The 19462-nt window shown below is 60.3% G+C and overlaps 1 protein-coding gene across 1 annotated transcript; it reads right to left on the bottom strand.

The window, feature by feature from the left end:
- Window positions 1-523: 523 nt before the first annotated feature.
- Window positions 524-13505, bottom strand: MEX3D (mex-3 RNA binding family member D). The gene is made up of 2 exons (XM_054650216.2): window positions 12941-13505; window positions 524-2830 (listed from the first exon to the last, which is right to left on the bottom strand). The coding sequence occupies exons 1-2, from the start codon at window positions 13398-13400 to the stop codon at window positions 1578-1580; spliced, it is 1713 nt and encodes a 570-aa protein (XP_054506191.2). The 5' UTR covers window positions 13401-13505; the 3' UTR covers window positions 524-1577.
- Window positions 13506-19462: the final 5957 nt, after the last annotated feature.

Genomic DNA, 19462 nt, shown 5'->3' with positions numbered 1-19462 from the left:
TGCAGGCCTTGTCCCCAGTCCCTCTGCAGCTCTCCTGGAGCCCCTTCAGGCCCTGCCAGGGGCTCTCAGGTGTCCCTGGAGCCTTCTCTTGTCCAGGTGAGCAGCCCCAGCTGTGCCAGGCTGGCTCCAGAGCAGAGGGGCTCCAGCCCTTGCAGCATCTCCGTGCCTCCTCTGGCCTGGCTCCAGCAGCTCCACGTCCTCCTGCTGCTGGTGCCCAGGGCTGGGGCAGCTCTGCAGGTGGGGTCTCACCTGAGCACAGGGGCAGAGGGGCAGAATCCCCCCCTCCCCTGCTGCCCACGGATGGATTTTGGGATTGGGAGCAGGAATATCTGTGAGGATAAGGAGAAGGCCAGCGCCAGAGCAGGATCACCCAGCCTGGGCAGGGACAAACCCACCTGTGGGAGGCAGCAAATGTCCCCACTGCTCCTGCCCCCAGGCTGGCACCTTCTCCCTGGGCCCAAGGAAATGGGAACAGGTACCAAGAGGCTCCAGGCAGGGAGACACTGGATAGCACAAGGATTCATATATAGTAAAAAGTCTTTATTAAGAAGGCTTTGAAGTCAAAAAATAAAACTCTTGATACAATTTTCATAACCGTCAAGTCAGCTCAGCAAATATATAATCAGTACTTTAGCCATGTAAGGTTAAAGGTCCGTTATTTTCTTTTTAAAATAAAATATATTTTAGTTTTTAAAATTTATTCAATAAAGTACATATTTTCCTATAAATTCCCTACATATACATAAAGAGGTAAAAAATAAAAAAATAAAACAAAACCAAAGAAACCTAAAAAAAAAAAAAGAAAAAAGAAAAGCCCCCAAAAAAACCGCCAAACTAACCCCAAAATAAAATGGAGATAGAAATCTGTCTGGTTTTTGTGACATGGTGTGTTAACTGTGCCCCCTCCATTCCACAGCTTTCTGACCTCACATCACACATTTCTGGGCAGTTTTCACATTGGCAAAATACAAGATAGACCTGCATTACAAAAAAAAAAAAAAAAAAAATATATTTTTATAGAACCACTGAGAATCATCAAAAAAAAAAAAACCTACATACAAAAGAACCACAAAAAAATTATTATAATAATAATAGAATGATTTTAAAAAAATAAAAGACAACCCTTGCGTGTCCTAAAATAAAAAGTGCAACCGGACCTTTTCTTTCTGGTTATTTCAGTTTGCAAACGGAATACTGGTATTTGGGAAGGACTGGTGGAGAACAGCCGGGCTCCCTCCCCAGCCCCACAGCCAGGTGAAGAGTTAAAGCTATTCTGTAAACATCGGAGTTTCCTCCTCGCGGAATTCACGCCCCTCTTTCCTCATCCTCATCATCCTCATCTTCTTCTTCTTCTTCTTCTTCGGCCCCTTGGCCCCCACCCTCCCGACCCCCCTCTCGGCCTCCCCCCGCCCCGCCGTGCCCGCCGTGCCCTCTGCGCCTCCGGCCGCCGCCTCTCCCCCCTCCCACCCCTGCGCCCATCGCATCTGGTATTAAATAAAAAGCTCGATTTCAACAGTAGAAAGTCCTTAAAACGCCGTGGTGTTGGGGTGGAGGGGGGTCCCGGGTGAGCCCCCGCGCTAGGAGAAGATGTGGATGGCTTGGGTGGCGGGCACGTGGCACGCGGGGCACTGCGGCTGCGCCCGGCCGCAGATGCGCAGGGCGCACTCCATGCAGAACAGGTTGTGGCCGCAGGGCACCAGCGCGGCCATCACCTCGCTCTCCAGGCACACCATGCACTCCCGCGAGCTCTTGCGGTGCCCGTCCGAGCTGCTCGAGTCGGTGGGCGAGCCCGAAGCGGCCGAGATGCTGCCGGGGAGCGAGGAGGAGGAGGAGTAGCCGGTGCTGTTGGAGAAGGAGGAGAGCGAGCCCTGCGCCGGCAGCCAGGCCAGGGCGCCGGCGGGGTCGCTGGGGATGCGCCGCGCCGAGGGGTGCTCCAGCCCTGCCGCCCCGCTCTCGGGCAGCGTGGGCGAGTGGCGCGGCGTGGCCGGGCCGCTGTTGCGTCTCTGCGAGCTGTTGATGGAGGAGCAGCTGCTGAAGGCCTGCAGGGGGTTGCCCGAGCGCTCGAAGGGCGACCAGATGGTGGTGGTGGGCGTGGTGAGGTCGAGGGCCAAGAAGTCGAAGCCGAAGTCGCACTCGTCGGAGCCCAGCGGGGCCGGGGGCTCGCTGAAGGTGCTGTAGGGGCTGGTGGGGCTGGCGGCCGCCACGCGCCCGCTGTAGAAGGACTCGGTGGAGCCGCTGCCCAGGGAGCTCAGGCTGTCGTTGCGCAGCGCGGCCGGGGGGCGCTGGGCCGGGTGCGGGGCCTTGGCCCACGGGGCGGCCGCGCCGCCCTGCAGCTCCAGGCAGACGTCGGTGCCGTTGGAGTGGAAGTCGTTGTCGGCGTTGACGTCGATGAAGGAGCCTGTCCTCATGGTGATGTGCGCCTCGATCTCCTCGCGCGCCCGGTCCACGTTCTCGGGCATGCCCGTCACCTCGAACACGGGCTCCTTGTCCCGGCTGGGCGTCACGATGTACGTGTGCGTCTGCTGCTGGATGCGCTTGATGGTGGCGCCCTTGGGTCCCACCACCAGCCCCACCACGCGGTAGGGGACCCTCACCTGGATGGTGGTCTGGCCAGGCAGGTTGGGGGGTCCCTGCAAGGCCCCCGTCAGCCCGTTGACTTTGTTGCGCGTGGCCCGGATCATGGAGAAGTGCTCGGCGGCCGAGAGGATCTCGCGCTTGGCCATCTCCACGTCCTCCTTCCTGCCGGTGACGATGAACACGGGCTCCTCGCCCCTGACCGGTGTCTTGATGTACGTGTTGGTCTTGGCACGCAGGGCTTTGATTTTGCAGCCTGCAGGGCGAGGAGAAGGGGGAAAAATGACACATCAATGCTGGGGCTCACAGTGACCCTCTGCTCATCCAGGGTGGGGGACACAATGGATCAGCAGGAACCAGCAGGAACCAGCAAGAACCAGAAGGAACCAGCAGGAACCAGCAGGAACCAGCAAGAACCAGAAGGAACCAGCAGGTACCAGCAAGAACCAGCAGGAACCAGCAGGAACCAGGAGGAACCAGCAAGAACCAGCAGGAACCAGCAAGAACCAGCAGGAACCAGCAAGAACCAGAAGGAACCAGTAGGCCCCTCTGGCTCTGCACCTGCAGCATGGACACCCTTGGAGATAGGGGTCCCTCCCGCCACCGAGGCAGATGGGGGCTCATGGCTGAGTGCTGGGGGGCTGCCCTGGCTTCTCCCAGCTCCTGGCACTGTTCTGACCCTCAGGGGTTGGGGATCAGCTGGATGCAGCCTGCAGCCCTGCTCCAGAGGGCTGGGACAGGCGTGGGCAGAGGTGCCAGGGCAGGCAGCCATGGGGCACCATCAGGGCCACTGAGCAGGTGAGAAGCTGCATTCACTCCAGAGGTGTTTAAGGAGGTACAAAGAGAATAAAGATGTCAAGATGGAAAGAAAAGAAAAGGCTGTTTGGATCCTGCAGGTCCACTGACACCTCTGGGCCAGCAGTTGAACCTGAGGAACAGCCCTGGATGCACTCCTGGAGGGACAGGGGAGCTGGACCCTGCCCAGGTGGGGGACACAGCCACCCCCTCCCCTCCCTGTCCCACGGGAGGGATCCCCCATGCCTGGGCTGGGGCAGGGGTGCTCCCAGGGCTCTCCCTGTTCTGGAAAGTCCTGCTTCCCCTGCAGGAGGAACGTGATTCAGCAGGCAGAGCTGCCCACGGCTGCCTGTGGGATTGCGAGATGGGGCTGCAGCTCTGCCTTGGCCCCGTGCAGCGCTGGGCACAGCCCTGGCCATGGCCCTGTCCTGGCCCAGCTGGGCTCTGGCCGTGGGCCCTGGCAGCATCATCCAGCCAAAGGCTCCTGCCCTCCTCTGGGGCTGCAGAAGGCTCCAGTTCTCCTCCAGGGCCCCTCTGCTCTGCCCCACTGAGCTGCAGTCTGTGGCTGCCAGCCTAGCCCCACTCCCTGCACCCCCAGCCCTAACTGCATCCACTCTCAATTAAGTCCCTGCAAACCAGGCACAGCTTAACCAAGCTGAGCTCAGTGACCACTGCCACAGAGCAGTGAGGGACCCCTCTGTCCCCTGCCAGCCCTGAGTTTTGCAGGGCACCCAGCACAAAGCTGGGATGGAGGAGTCTCCCCTGGAGCCCTGGGCGGGTTCCTGGCCATGGCAGAGGCTGCTGCAGATCCCTGTGGATGAACAGCTCGGCTCCTCCGGGCACAGCCAGGCAGCTGCAAGGGCCTGGCTGGCTCAGGGCACTCCTTCCTTCCCCTCCTCCTCTTCCCAGACGCTCCCTGAGGAAGGGCAGGGCTGCTCTTCCAGCTGTGAGGCTGGAGAAGGAAAGGCCTGGAAGGCTGAAGGGCCTCAGCACATGAAAGATGCAGAGCTGCTGGAGAGAGGCCAGAGATGCTGCAAGGGCTGGAGCCCCTCTGCTCTGGAGCCAGCCTGGCACAGCTGGGGCTGCTCACCTGGACAAGAGAAGGCTCCAGGGACACCTTAGAGCCCCTGGCAGGGCCTGAAGGGGCTCCAGGAGAGCTGCAGAGGGACTGGGGACAAGGCCTGCAGGGACAGGAGCCAGGCAATGGCTCCCAGTGCCAGAGGGCAGGGCTGGATGGGATCTTGGCAATCAGGAATTGTTCCCTGGCAGGGTGGGGAGTGAGGTTACAGGGATGGTTTCTGTGAGCCAGAAGCTCCCCCTGTCTCCACAGAGCCAACTCCAGCCACCACCAGGATGGATCTGGCACTGACCAAGACCCAGCCGAGCAAAGATGGTAGGGACACCTTGGGATCATGGGTTTAAGAAGGAAGAAAGGTCTTGAGCAGCTGTAACTGGGTGTAGAGCAGAGCAGGGTTAGAACCTGCTAGAAGCAGCTCTGCAGACACCCAGGGCAGGGCAGGAGGAGGGGCAGGAGCTGAGATGCCCCTGTGGCCTCCAGGGAAAACCATGGTGAAGGCCATGGAAGTCCTCAGGGGTGTAGATGCACCTGCAGCCCCAGGAGGAGCCCACAGGGAGCAGGGACAGGCCCAGGGAAGGCTGTGAGCCTGAGGGAGGCCTGAGCTGGAGCAGGGTCCTGGCAGGGACTGCAGAGCCCTGGAGAGAGGAGCCCACGCTGGAGCAGCTCTGCTGGAAGCACTTGGGACCCTGAGGGGACCCAGCTGGGACAGGGTGGAGACCTGGGAGGGACCTGTGTCCCCTGGGAGGGACCTGTGTCCCTGTGTCCCCTGAGAGGGACCTGTGTCCCTGTGTCCCCTGGGAGGGACCTGTGTCCCTGTGTCCCCTGGGAGGGACATGTGTCCCTGTGTCCCCTGGGAGGGACATGTGTCCCTGTGTCCCCTGGAAGGGACCTGTGTCCCTGTGTCCCCTGGGGGGGACCTGTGTCCCCTGGGGGGGACCCCACACTGGGACAGGGCTCCAACTCCCCTCCCTGAGCAGCAGCAGGAACAATCTGGGATGAAGTGACTGTGATCCCCATTCCCACCTCCCTTCACTGCTGGAGGGCAGAGGGAGAACCCAGGAAGGAGGGAGGGGGAAGGTATTTTAAAGATTTATTTTATTTCTCATGATCCTGCTCTGATTTTGTTAATAATAAATTCAATTAGTACCCCCAAGCTGAGTCTGTTTTGCCCTTGTCCATATTGGGTGAGGGATCTCTCCCTGCCCTTATCTCAAGCCATGAACCCTTTGCTGTATTTTTCTCCCCTGTCCACAGAGGATGGAGTGAGGGATGCATCCCCCCATGGAGTGGGGGATGCAGTGATGGAGCAGCTTTGGGGGGTGCCCAGAACCAGCCAGAGTCAACCCAGTGCAGTGAAAGAGACTGCCCAGAGCAGCTGGGGCTGCCCCTGCATCCCTGGCAGTGCCCAAGGCCAGGCTGGACAGGGCTTGGAGCAGCTGGGACAGTGGGAGGTGTCCCTGCCATGGCAGGGGTGGCACTGGAGGGGCTCTAACATCCCCTCCAACCCAAACCATTCTGGGATTCTGTGACTGAGCCAGGGCTGGAATGGCACCAGGAGTTGAGGCAGGTCTGTCCCAGGCAGGTGAATCAGCCCAGGCTCTCCAGCAGAGCAGAGGGGGAGCAGGAGCTGTGCTACAATCCCAGCACTAAACCTTAGGGATGACAAGAAGGAAAAAACTGTCACAGTCAGTGGTGTCACACTGGCTGGTGTCACAGCCAGGCTCTCTGGCACCCCCAAGCCCTGGCTGGTGGATTTATGGCTGGGCACACAGAGCAGTAATGGCCCAGGGACTGGGGCAGGGCAGAACCATTGAAGGTGACATTTACTGAAGCCATTGCCATGTGCCAGCTCCTACAGGGCTGTCCTGGGAGAGGCACCTGCAACTCCCACGCCCCCTCCCAGATTTATCCTGGTGCCTGCTGCAGGATCTGCCCCTGCTCCACTGCTGGGCAAAGCAGGACAAGCCCAGGGCAGAGGGAGGAGGCTCTGCTCTGCCTCCCACGGGCACCAGCCTCATGCCCAAGGTCCCAAATTCATCCTTTGCAGCATCACAGAACCATGGAATATCTCAGCTTGGAAAGGACCCTCAGGGATCATTGATCCCAGCCCCTGTCCCTGCCCAGCCACCCCAAGAACCCCACCCTGAGAGCTCCTGGAGCTGTGGCAGCCTTGGCACCATTCCCTGGGGAGCCTGGGCAGTGCCCAGCCCCTTCCTTGAGATCCATCCCAACCCTCAGCAAGTGGCAGCTCCAGAAGCTGCACTCAAACCCACTCAGGAGCCACATCCCACAGGGACACGGCCCAGTGAGGCTCCTCCTCACCCCACTGCATCCCACCAGCAGCACCAGAGGGACCCAAACCATGCCCTGGCAGCACCAAAGAGAGGAAGAGTTTGTCTGGCTGCTCCTGTGAGCTGTTCACAGGGACAAAGCCAGAAACCTTGGACAGAAATCAAAGGGTGCCTGGCTTGGCCAGTTCCACCCTCCTCAAACCAGCAGCACAGGAAAAATGCCCCCAGCCCGTGGCTGCTGGATGCTGCCAGGAGGGCACCAAACACAGCTGGGGGGGAGGCTGGGTGTCCCAGGGGAGGGGAGGGGAGCAGGTGGCAGGTCTGGGAGGGCTGGGGTGTGGGGTCACCCCTGGCTGCCCCAGAAGCACGGCAGGAAAGGCTGGGGAGGGAGGCACTGCCTGGGGCTGTGCTGGCACCAGCACCAGGAACTGCCTGAGAGCATCTCCAGCAGTGGGACACAGCAAGGGACCAATGTGTCCTGCCCTGTCCCCAGGCCCAAACTCCTCCTGAGACACCCCCTGGTCGCAGGGACTCCCCAATGGTCCCAAAGCTGGAGCAGGCAGGATGGGCAGGATGGGCAGTGGCCACGCTGCATCCAGGGCAGTGTTTAACCCTGGCACAGAGAGCCATGGCTCTGGGACACCAGGGACAGGTGACACCAGCTCCCAGCAGGACAGCCCTGCCCTGCAGCACACCTGAACCCCTGAGGTGGCTGAGCCAGGGATGCTCCTGCTCAGGAGCGGGGGTGGCACCTCATGGCTGAGCCCCCAGAGCCAGATGGACTTGAACTGCAAACTGGGCTTCAACTGCAGCTGGGGAACCATGGAATGGGTTGGGCTGGAAAGGACCTCAGAGCTGATCTTGTTCCACCCCCTGCCATGGCAGGGACACCTCCCACTGTCCCAGGCTGCTCCCAGCCCTGTCCAGCCTGGCCTCGGGCACTGCCAGGGATGCAGGGGCAGCCACAGCTGCTCTGGGAAATCCATTCCAGGGATGGATTCCACAATTCCTGATTGCCAAGATCCCATCCAGCCCTGCCCTCTGGCACTGGGAGCCATTGCCTGGCTCCTGTCCCTGCAGGCCTTGTCCCCAGTCCCTCTGCAGCTCTCCTGGAGCCCCTTCAGGCCCTGCCAGGGGCTCTCAGGTGTCCCTGGAGCCTTCTCTTGTCCAGGTGAGCTCCCCCAGCTGTGCCAGGCTGGCTCAGAGCAGAGGGGCTCCAGCCCTTGCAGCATCTCCGTGCCTCCTCTGGCCTGGCTCCAGCAGCTCCACATGAGAGATGTGGAGAGAAGCTCCACTTCTTGTATTGGAATGATCTGGACCAGCCCAAGACATTTCAGATGAGCCTCTGCAAAGCTCCACCCCAGCACACTGTGACTCCATCCTGGATGGCCACATCCCTGTGAAGCTGCTGCAGGACCAGGGCCATGCCCGAGGGGGCTGTGGAAAGGACCTGGGGCTCCCAGGCCAGGCAGTGGCAGAGCTCAGCCCAGCAGCAGCAGGTGGCACCCACACATTGCCCTGGCCAAGGGCTGCACAGCAGAACCAAGTGCCAGACTGGGCTGCAAATCTGCACCTAAGTGGCTTTAAAGATCCAAATAAAACCAGCCCAAAACCAGAGGACACAGGGGACAGACCCAGGGATGCTTCAGCCCCAGCAGCTGCAGCAGAAACACCACACTGTGAACACCAGAGCCTGGCTGAGGGTGGCTCAGCTGCTGTTAAACCTCTGAGTCCCTGAGGGCACAAACTCATCCTGACACCCAATGGCCACACTCAGCTGCCAGCAAACCCCAGCATTCCAGAGGTGTCCAAGTGTCATTCCAGAGGTGCCACCCCCCTCCAGGTGCCAGCCCCCTGTGCCACCACACCCAGCTGTGCCTGCAGGGACAGCCCCGATGGGGGTGAGCAGGACACTCCTCCCAAACTCTGCCTCAACTCCATCTCCTCCTCCTCTTTCACCCCCTCCCCATCCCACACAGCTCCCATTTCTCTCCACTCTGCAGAACTGCCCTGGCTGAAGCCATCCCAGCTGCCCTTGGATGGGACATTGGTAATTTCTGACAAGAAACAGAATCCAGGGAATTCTCCCCTGGGAAAACGTGGTGATGGAGGCAGGAAAGGCAGCTGCTCTCCCTGGACATCCTCACTTGGCATCACCACAGCAAACCTGGCTCTCTGTGAGAAGCCCCAGGCAGATCAGGGCTGAGAGCACGGCAAGAGCCCATGAGAAGCAGCACAGGGCTGGGAGAGAGGGCTGGGAAGGGCCTCTCCATCCTCTGTCCTCCAGTGATGGATCCCACACAGCTCATCCACACCCTGACCCCAGCACAGCCCAGGCAGCCTCTGCTCCCACATCAGGATCCTCCTGCCATGAGGACAGAGCCACCTCATCCCCTTCCCGACCACATCTCTGTGTCACCAAGGTCTGTGCTGGCAGTGCCCAGCTCTGAGTGATAAAACCCAAAAAGCACCAGCAGAGCTTTTCTGGAGCAGCCTCTGATGGCACCAGGCAGGAGGATGATGTCTGTCACAGGCTCAGGAACCCTCTGGTGCCTCACCCATGGCTCTTCCTCTTCCCCAGCTCTGCAGCATCTCCAGGCCTCTGATCCAGAGTTCTGGAGCTCCTGGTCCCCTTGGTCCCCAGTGGATGGCACAGGACAGGACAGGTGTGGAGGAGAAAAGGCTGCACCCCCAGCACAGCTCCCCTCCCCTTGCTGAGTGCTCCTTCCCAGCTCTGCACACAGCCACGAGCTCAGCCCTGCTGCAGGAAGCCAGCACATCACACCTTGGCTCCTTCTCCAGACACTGAGCAGAGGGGCAGGGAGGCTGCTGGGCTCCTCTCCTTGGGACACAGTGTGCAGCCAGTGCCAGCTCTCAGATGCACAGGCAGATCCTCCAGCAGCCACATCCATCTGTGTGACCAAGCTCAGGAGCTCCCAGCTCTGCTGGGACCCAGCTGGGAGGAGGCAGCCAGGGAGATGTGCCAGGTGCCTCCAGGGACATGGCCCTGGCAGGAGACAACAGAGAGCAGCAGCCCAAACCAGAGAGGCTCAGAAATGAGAGGATTCCTTGCACCCCTGTGAGCCATGGCAGGGTTACAGGTGCCCAGGCTGGCCCAGAGGGGCCCATGGCCACCCTGGGCATCTCAGCACTGGAATGCCAGCCACACTCCAGCAGTGAGGAGAGGTGCCATGTGCCATCCTCCCCTGGATTTACCCTTTGAGCATCCCAGCATCTTCTATAAACATCAACTTTCCTTCTGTAGAGCTGTGACAATCCCCAGGTGTCACAATGGGGAGAGGAGCTGTGGCTCCATCCCCTGGCAGGCACCTGGTGTGGGAGGGCAGAGCAGCCACTGCTGGAAATGCCCCTCCAAAGCTGGCACAGCAGGAATCCAGAGCAGCACAGAGCCCAGGTGCCAGCCAGGGCAGCTCTAACCCTGCCCCGTGCTCCTGGTGACTCCAGTGATCCCCAAGGCTCTCCCTGCTGGATGGCAAGAGGAGCCCACATGCTCCAGTTGGTGCCACAGCACTTTTTGGAGATGATCCCTCCCACAGCAGGAGTCATGAGCAGGCTGGGAGGCGAAGGCACAGCCAGGGAATCCCACCCCAGCTATGTGGGCAGGGGGGAGAGGAGCCCCAGGTCCCAGCTGGAACAGGAGCCCCAGGTTCCAGCTGGAACAGGAGCCCCAGATCTTGGCTGGCAGATGCTGTTCTGTGGTGGCACCGATGCCAATCCAGACACAAACACTCCTCCAGCTCAGGGAAGAAAACACCAATTTGATTTAAAGAACAAAGATTTACCTGATGGGCTGCTGCTGCTCCTTTGTGAAAGGGTTAAATTAGGGCATCTGAAGGAGAGAAACTGAAGAAGAGAAGTAGGAGAAGTTGTGTCCAAGTGCCCGTGTCCCATCTCAGCCTGCACAGGACAGGACATCCATGTGCTGGTCCTGGCTGCCAGGACCTCCCTGTCCCCACTTGCCACAGCAGCCAGGTCTGGGCAACGCAGGACAGGTCCCAAAGAGCCCCAAAGTGAGATCCTGAGCCTTGTCCCAACTCCAGCCCCTTCCAGGGCACCCAAAATGCACATCTTCATCCCTTCCCATGCTCAGGCGTGGCAGCACCACAAATTTCTGCTCCCTGGGTCACAACCAGGCTGGGCAGTGAGGGAAAGACAACAGTGACAGGGACATGGCCCCTGACACATGCAGTGTCACCAGCAGGGCACATTTTGTCACCACGATGATGATGGTCCAGCCAAACACCCCAAGGCTCAGCTCTACAGCCAGACCTCACTGCCACAGGGCTCCCAAAACTGAGGGAGACTCGCAGGGGGGCCCTGGGAACCAGAAGGTCTGGAGGGAGAGCAGCACAGGCTGAGTGAGAAGGGCTCTGCTTCCTCCCTGAGGAATAAACTCGATATTGCTCAGGCTACACCTGAGCATCCCTGCTGTAATCCAGCTGCCAGTGGCACGGAGAGCAGCTGGAGCACAAAGCCACTGCTGCCAGCCCCGTGCTGCCCACTGCCCATCCACAGCGGGACCGAGGGTGCTGAGTGCCCCTCCTCAGCAAAAACCCAGTGCAAGGCCCCCAGACTGTGGGGTCCCTCAGCATCCCGGCAGGCAGGAGAGGGGCAGGAAACACAAAGGGAAAGCCCCGGAGAGGGGAGAGGGCTGTTCCTGCCCAGGGGCTGGGGCTGCAGCACGGAGCTCCAGCTCACAGCCGGCCCCAGGTCACCTCCAGCCTCCAGCCCCCCTCCTCAAGCCAATATCATCATTTCTTCGGCAGTATTTTTTTCATAAGTTTCACAAGCCCGTGAAGCTTAGCGAGCACCCGAACTCCACCGAGGTGTTTGGGCAGGTATCTGTGTGTGCCTGTGTGTGCAGGTATCTGGCTGTGCCGCGAGCTCCTCGGGGCAGCGCCGGGGTCTCACAGCACCGAAACACCCAAACAAGGAAGGCACGGACCGGCAGCTCCCGGGCCAAACGCGGCCATTCCCGGCAGCACCGGCGGGCTCCCAGCAGAGCCCAGCCCCGGCACAGCTTCTGTTCCACCAAATCCAGGTCTCATCCAGCCCGGGAGGAGGAGGAGGAGGAGGAGGATCCCCGGGAGCAGGGCGCGGTGCCACGCTCCGCTCCCCGGCTCTGCCCCGGCTCTCTCCGGGCCCGGCGGGGTCCGGCAGCCCGGAGGGACCCCCGGCCGGGGCGGCGGGACCGCGGAGGGGGGCACGGAAAGTTGGGAGGCCGGGAAGCGGGGCCGGCTGGGAGGCAGCGCAGGCCAATGGGAAGCGCAGAGCATGATGTCACCGCGCTCATCACAGCATGGCTCTGGCTAACAAAGAGAACAATGAGCCTGCCCAGCTCCCCGCTTCCCCCCTGGAAAAAAAGCCCCCCGACCCCCGGCCCGCAGCCCCCCGGGCACGGAGCGCTGGGAGCCGCCGGGCGAGGGCAGGGCTGGGCTGCCAGACCCCACAAGGGCAAAACAGCCCGGAGGTCACGCTCCTCGCCAGGGGATTCCTGCCGGGATCCCTGCGGGCAGCAGCTCCCTTCCTTTTCCCTTTTTTCCCCTTAAATCTTCCGCCCTGGGTCTTTTCTTTTTGAATTTTCCAGGTGAAAGTTTGGTTTATTCGGTACGTCCTGGAGACAAAGCCCACTCCAGGGCACACCCACCCGGCGGGGGCTGGGGCGTCCCTTTGTGACAGGTGGGTGCGAGGGGCTCCAGGGCCGCCTGCGGAGCTCCGGCCACCGCAAACGAGCGGGTTAATGACCATTTATATCGGATTTATCAGCGGGATTTGTAAACGAAGTCTGAGATAAGGGGCACCGTTTACACGCCGGGTCTGAGATACGGAGCTGGAGGGGAGGGGGTAGAGGCACAACTACAATGAAAGCAAAGCTCTCGCCTCGCTCCGTGTCCTGGCAGCTCCCACGGCCTCGCGTGGCTCCCGGGAACTTTCCGTGGGCAGCCGGCGTTATCCCAGCAGGGCCGATGGAGTTTAATTTCCATTTCCAGGCAGTTCGCTGGGACCGGCGCGGAGCGCGGCTCCCGGGACCCGCGGCCGACTTTCGGGGCCGCGGCTCTGTCGCCGTTAAGTTTCCGCCTCCGCAGGGAGACAAAGCCCCGAGACTGCCCCAAATCGCGGCGGGCGGCGCGAGGGAGGGAGGAGGGTGCCCGTGTCCCGCCGTGTCCCCACGCCGCGTTACCTTGCCGGCCCACGATCTCGGCGACGTGCTCGGAGCTGGGCACGGGCACGCACTCGGTCATGTTCACGCTCTTCTTCCTGCTCGCCGGCGGCTCGGGCAGCAGCGCAGGCGGCCCCAGCGGCGGGGCCAGGCTGCCGAAGGCGCCCGCGGCCGGGGCGGGGGCCGGCACCGGGGAGCCGCCGCCGCCGCGCTCCCGCTCCCTTAGGCCGCCCGGCCCCGCGCCCCCCGCCGGCTCCTCCGCGCCCTCCAGCCCGAGCAGCGAGAGCTGGTCCAGGGCGAACCTCAGCGCGGCGGCTTCGCCCTGCGCCGGCGGCCCCGGCGGCCCCTCCCGCTCCCGGCCGGGCTCGGGCTCCGGCGGCGGGTCCTGCCCGGCGGGCGGCGGCGGGCTGAGCAGGGTGAGGCAGCGCGGCGGGCCGCGGGCCGGCTGCCCGGGCTCGGGCTGGTACATGGAGCCGGGCATGGCGCGGAGCGGGCGCGGAGCGCAGCGGGCCGGGGCCGGGGCGGTGCCGCTGCCCGGGGCCGCCGCCGCCGCCTCCCTGCGCCCCCCGCCCCGCCCGGCGATGGGCCCGCCCGCGCCCGCCGCGCGCATGCGCGACACGGCCCCGCCCTCCGGCCCGGGGCCCTCCCCGCCGGAGCCACGCCCACCGGGCCACGCCCTTCTGTGCTCCGCCCACCCCGGAGCCGCGACCCGGGCGAGGGTCCGGGAATTTAGGGGGGGTCCCGGAATTTGGGGGGTTCCGAGCAGCCCGGAGAGTCCAAGCGTTCGGGGGGGCTCCGAGCGTGGGGGGAAGGGGACCCTGAGCACCGCAGGGGAGGGGAGCGGTCCAAGCATGGCTGGGGCGTTCTGAGCACCCCAGGGGAGCTCCGAACATCCCGGGAAGGATCCGAGCGTGCCCGGAGGGGTCTCCTAAAATTGCAGGAGGTACTGAGCATCCCAGAGACACCCCAGCATCGCAGATAGTTCCGAGCATCTCGGGAGCGTCCGGGCATCCGAAGGGGACCCCGACCATCACGGAGGGCGGGTGTCGATCATCCCGAGGGGTTCGAGCAGCCCCGGGGTCACGAACATTCCCGGCGCACGGCACCGCCGCCCTCCCCCATCCGCAGCTCAGACTCCGCTGTTCCCATCGCGGAGCGGGGCTCGGTGCCTGAAAAGCGCCGCCGACACCGAGGGAGGCGGGAGGCACCGGGCGGGGACAGCCCGGCAGTGCCACCGCTGCGAGAGCACCGAGCGGGGCGGTGGGAACCGCCCGGAACCGCACGGAGCGGAGCGGCGGCAGCACCCCCGGTACCGGGCAGCCGCAGCTCCTCCGGGTACCGGGCAGCCGCAGCTCCTCCCGGTACCGGGCAGCCGCAGCTCCTCCCGGTACCGGGCAGCCGCTCCCCCTGCCCCTCCCAGCACTCGGGACAGAGCCGTGGCACAGCCCCGCTCCAGGACCGCTGGGTTCCCAGGACCGCTGGGTTCCTCCTTCTCGCCGAGTCACTAAACTTAGGAAAACATCAAATCTGTCTTTCCCCCTGGATCTTCAGCTTCTGTTTCACAGGGTTATTCTGCAGGGTCCCAGAGCACTCCGGCGTGGAAGGGACCGCCCGGTTCCAAGCCCCGGTTCTGCTGCTCACTCTCAGCAGCATCACCAGGTTCTGCCTGACAGAGCCACGAACCCCTCAGCAGCCTGGAGACCCCGAGCCCAGGGATCCCCATCACCCTCCCCACCAGGTCACCACAGCAGGTCCCTGCTGCCATGGATGTCCCCCCATGGGTCACTGCCAAGCAGCTGCCTCCAAACCCTTTGTCCCTGCTGGGCCAGGGCTTTACAGGGCCCTTCCACAGCCAGGACTTGAGAAAACCTTCCCCGAGCATGCTGGCCCAGCACACTTCTTCCCTGGAAAAACAGAGACCAATTCCCAGCTCCCCCAAGACCCCACGTGCCCAGGCATTCCCACTCCACACTCAAGTTTCATTTTCTCCATTTACACAGAATTGTCTTTCCCAATCACTGTCTTTGGGATTAATTCAACCGCTTGGCTTGGGATTGCTTTTAATTGCAGGAGCCATCAGTGTCTGGGCTAGAAACCCCCCCTTCAATCCACCCACTCTGTTCCCATTTCAGATCCCAGGAAACATTAACTCTTGCTTCTCCATGGCCCCAAAACAAGCCACATGGGCTGGCTCTGTGCTTCAAAGCTGGTGACTCTTCTTTGGACAGAATTACACATTCTGATACTTTGAAAAGGACACCTGAAACTTCGGCGGGATCTTTCCAGCAAGGTAACAACCACCAGGAACTGCCTCCTTAATTCTTTCCCCTCCTCTCACCTGACAATTAACTCATCATCTTCCAGATGCTAAAAAGTTTAATGAAAACAGTTAACAAGCTGCTTCCCCTCCTGCTTTGTCTCTTCTTCCTCTCCTCCTGCTTTCTCTCCAGAGGACTCAGCTGTGAACTGCCACCAGCACTTTTCTTCTGTGGCTCTTGCAGAGAAAGGTGAATAACTTTTGTTTTCCCCCCAGAAAGCTCAATTTGATGAAGATGTGTCCATATCCATCCCAATTCCTCAGCTTACACAGATCCAACAGCATCAGCACAGCTCTGGGAATGCTCCCACTCCAGACCTGCCTTCTCCATGCCATGAGCTGTTCAGAGAGCTGGCAGGCACCAGGGTTATTGCACGGGATCCTTGAATATCCCAGCTTGGAAGGGACCCACAGGGAACCCTGTCCCTGCAGAGCCACCCCAAGAACCCCACCCTGAGCAGCCCTGGGAGCTCCTGGAGCTGTGGCAGCCTTGGCACCATTCCCTGGGGAGCCTGGGCAGTGCCCAGCAGCCTCAGGGGGAAGAACCTTGCCCTGAGCTCCATGCCAAGGCCTGGCACATGCCAAGCTCCATGCCAGTTCTGGCACAAGGGTTTGCACATATTGAGAGAAGCTTCTCCTCCAGGGACAGACACAGGAAATCCAAATCTGAGCTTGAGACATCTCCCCCTCCACTCCTTCACTTCCCAAAATATTTAATACAGTAAGTAGAAACAACTAAAAATAGTGGGGTCTCCATAACTTGAGACAGAAGGGTACAACACCTGCTGGCTGAGCTCCTTTTGCTCCCAGGTAATGGAGGAAACTCAGGCATGACCAACACTGCCTCTGGTAACTCCACCAGGCAGCCTTGAGCAAGCCAAGAGGGCTGCACAGGGCCCTGAGCAGCTCCTCAGGGATGTCCTTGCTGCAGTTCCAACACCAAACACACTCCTGGCCACCACATCAGCAGCTCTGAAGCCACTGAGAAGTCCCTTTCAAAACCCCTCAGGAGCTGCACTCCCAACGCTGCCATTTCTGTCTCTGCTCTCTCAGTCCTTTTGGGAAATTTCTACATCAACTCCAACAACACCCAGGGAAGCTGCCAGTTGTTATTTTAAGCACTTTGGCAAACCTGGTTTGTAGATGTTGTGCCTCTGATCTGTTCCATTTTCAGCAGAACTAGCTCACACTTTCTTCTGAGAGTCTGACTTCCACACATGACACCAAGCAGCCTTTGGGGTTTTTTTAACCTGAGCAATTAGCAGTTCTTAAAGAGACTTGTGTCTCCCATTAACAGAGGAAATGAGTCTACAAAGCAGGGAAATTGTTCAGCACAACTCTGTTTCTTTACCAGAACATGACCATGCAGAAGAACCAACTTCACTGAACACAAGAGGAAAGAGAAGGCACTTGCTGCTTCCAAGCCCATCTGTCCAGGTGCTTCCCCATCTCCCAGCAGAACTCGTTCCCAGATGTTTGTGGCACCTGTAACAATTTGGTGTCTGACCATTAAAGCTGGGGCTGCCCCTGGATCCCTGGCAGTGCCCAAGGCCAGGCTGGACAGGGCTTGGAGCAGCCTGGGACAGTGGGAGGTGTCCCTGCCATGGCAGGGGTGGCACTGGATGGGCTTGAAGATCCTTTCCAAAACAAGCCATTCTGGATTGTGTAATCTACAGAATGAAGATGTCCCCAAAAAGAACAACTGAATCCCATGTACAGACAGGGGGTTCCAGAACATGGACAGAAGCACACCAGGTGTCACAGCCCATTAAGGGGTTTCCTATACAGAGAAAAAACAACAGAAGTTCAGCAGAGCATCAGGGCCACCACAGCTCCAGCTCCCTCAGGAACAGCTCTGCAGCTGCTGCTCACTCCAGGCCAAGTGTGCAATGGCACAGGTGACAATACCTGAGCTGGAATATTTATTCTGCAATAGAGAGCAACCTTTGTAGATGCACCCCTAAAGATGGGATTAGTGAACAGAGACAGGAGAATCCTCCTGCCCCCCCTCCAAAAAACCCCACATTTGTCATAGAATCATCCCAGACTGATTTGGGTTGGAAGGGAGGCTAAAGATCATCCAGTGCCACCCCTGCCATGGCAAGGACACCTCCCACTGTCCCAGGCTGCTCCCAGCCCTGTCCAGCCTGGCCTTGGGCACTGCCAGGGATGCAGGGGCAGCCCCAGCTGCTCTGGGCACCCTGTGCCAGGGCCTGCCCACCCTGCCAGGGAACAATTCCTGATTGCCAAGATCCCATCCAGCCCTGCCCTCTGGCACTGGGAGCCATTGCCTGGCTCCTGTCCCTGCAGGCCTTGTCCCCAGTCCCTCTGCAGCTCTCCTGGAGCCCCTTCAGGCCCTGCCAGGGGCTCTCAGGTGTCCCTGGAGCCTTCTCTTGTCCAGGTGAGCAGCCCCAGCTGTGCCAGGCTGGCTCCAGAGCAGAGGGGCTCCAGCCCTTGCAGCATCTCCGTGCCTCCTCTGGCCTGGCTCCAGCAGCTCCACGTCCTCCTGCTGCTGGTGCCCAGGGCTGGGGCAGCTCTGCAGGTGGGGTCTCACCTGAGCACAGGGGCAGAGGGGCAGAATCCCCCCCTCCCCTGCTGCCCACGCTGGGGGCTCAGCCCAGCACAGGGGGGGTTTCTGGCTCAGTGCCCATGGCCGGGGCAGCCTGAGCCTCTCACCCACCAACACCCCAAGTCCTTCCCCCAGGGCTGCTCTCTGTATTTTTCACCATTTGTCTAAATCATGGCACATTGGCCAAATCCTATAAAATGGGATCCAAAATTTAGAGGAAAAAATACTTTTAAAGAACAATTATAGCTGCTCTTCTCCTCTTTAGGAGGTCAAACTCTACTTTCTGCAGCTCTCCAAGCACAGAAGGCACAGGCTTGGAGCAGAGCACAGAAGAGGTGCTGCAGCTCCGAGCAGAATCACAAAAAAGCCCTTACTCTGTGTGGGAAGGCTAAAGGGAATATTTCAGCACATCAGGAGCTGAATCACTGCATGTGGGTGGAGCCAGACAGATTGACAAGATGTGGAACTTGAAAGATGACCTCAGCCCGAGATCAATCATCCCACAAAGTCGCTGACTGAGGGAACAGCACAGGGGGACAGCTCAAGGTGAGGAGGCTCAGTGTCACCCTGGTGCCACAGCTGCAGCACAGGCACAAGATGAGGTCACCCAAGGCCTGGTCCTCTGTGATCCCTCAGTGCCAGCAGGCCCAGCAGCCCTTTCTCTGCCACAGCACCTTCAGAGACTCCCTCCCTACAGCAGGACATGAAAGAGGCACCTTGGGGGAAGCCATTAGCAGAGGGCTCTTTTTCATGCATTAGATGAATGAGGAATTGAGCTGTCAGGTAATGACTTTGGAGTTGTGGAGAAGCCAACTTGATGGAAAGCTAAGAATTAATTGCAGATCAGACAAAAGCATGAAAAAATAAAAGCTGGTACACCACGCTTTCAGGTTTTACAGTCCTTCAGATCCCTAAACCCCACAAAATGTGCCCAGCAGGCTAATCCAGGACATGGAACTGAGCTCATCATGCAAACAAAAACACATCAGGGACTTTTTAGGGTTCAACTTTTCCCAGAAGCTCCAGCTTGGGGGTCCATTCCCCACCCTGAGCACCATGTCCAGCTCTGGGCCCCCATCCACCATCAGGAGGACGTGGAGCTGCTGGAGCCCCTCTGCTCTGGAGCCAGCCTGGCACAGCTGGGGCTGCTCACCTGGACAAGAGAAGGCTCCAGGGACACCTGAGAGCCCCTGGCAGGGCCTGAAGGGGCTCCAGGAGAGCTGCAGAGGGACTGGGGACAAGGCCTGCAGGGACAGGAGCCAGGCAATGGCTCCCAGTGCCAGAGGGCAGGGCTGGATGGGATCTTGGCAATCAGGAATTGTTCCCTGGCAGGGTGGGCAGGCCCTGGCACAGGGTGCCCAGAGCAGCTGGGGCTGCCCCTGCATCCCTGGCAGTGCCCAAGGCCAGGCTGGACAGGGCTGGGAGCAGCCTGGGACAGTGGGAGGTGTCCCTGCCATGGCAGGGGTGGCACTGGATGGGCTTTGAGGTCCCTTCCAACCCAAATCATTCTGAATTCCTTGTATCAGAAAACCTGACATTTGTAAACGCAAATGAAACCAGATTTCTTCAGCACAGCATTTCTGAATTTTGCCACTGAAGACAAACCTGTTCAGGTCACTCATTACCCAGTTCTGTGCAGTCTCCAACTGCTGCTGTT

This window comes from Agelaius phoeniceus, chromosome 29 (assembly GCF_051311805.1).
Source record: "Agelaius phoeniceus isolate bAgePho1 chromosome 29, bAgePho1.hap1, whole genome shotgun sequence".
NCBI classification, from domain to species: domain Eukaryota; kingdom Metazoa; phylum Chordata; class Aves; order Passeriformes; family Icteridae; genus Agelaius; species Agelaius phoeniceus.
The sequence above is the reverse complement of the archived record's forward strand: the minus strand, read 5'-3'. Positions and strand labels throughout refer to the sequence as shown.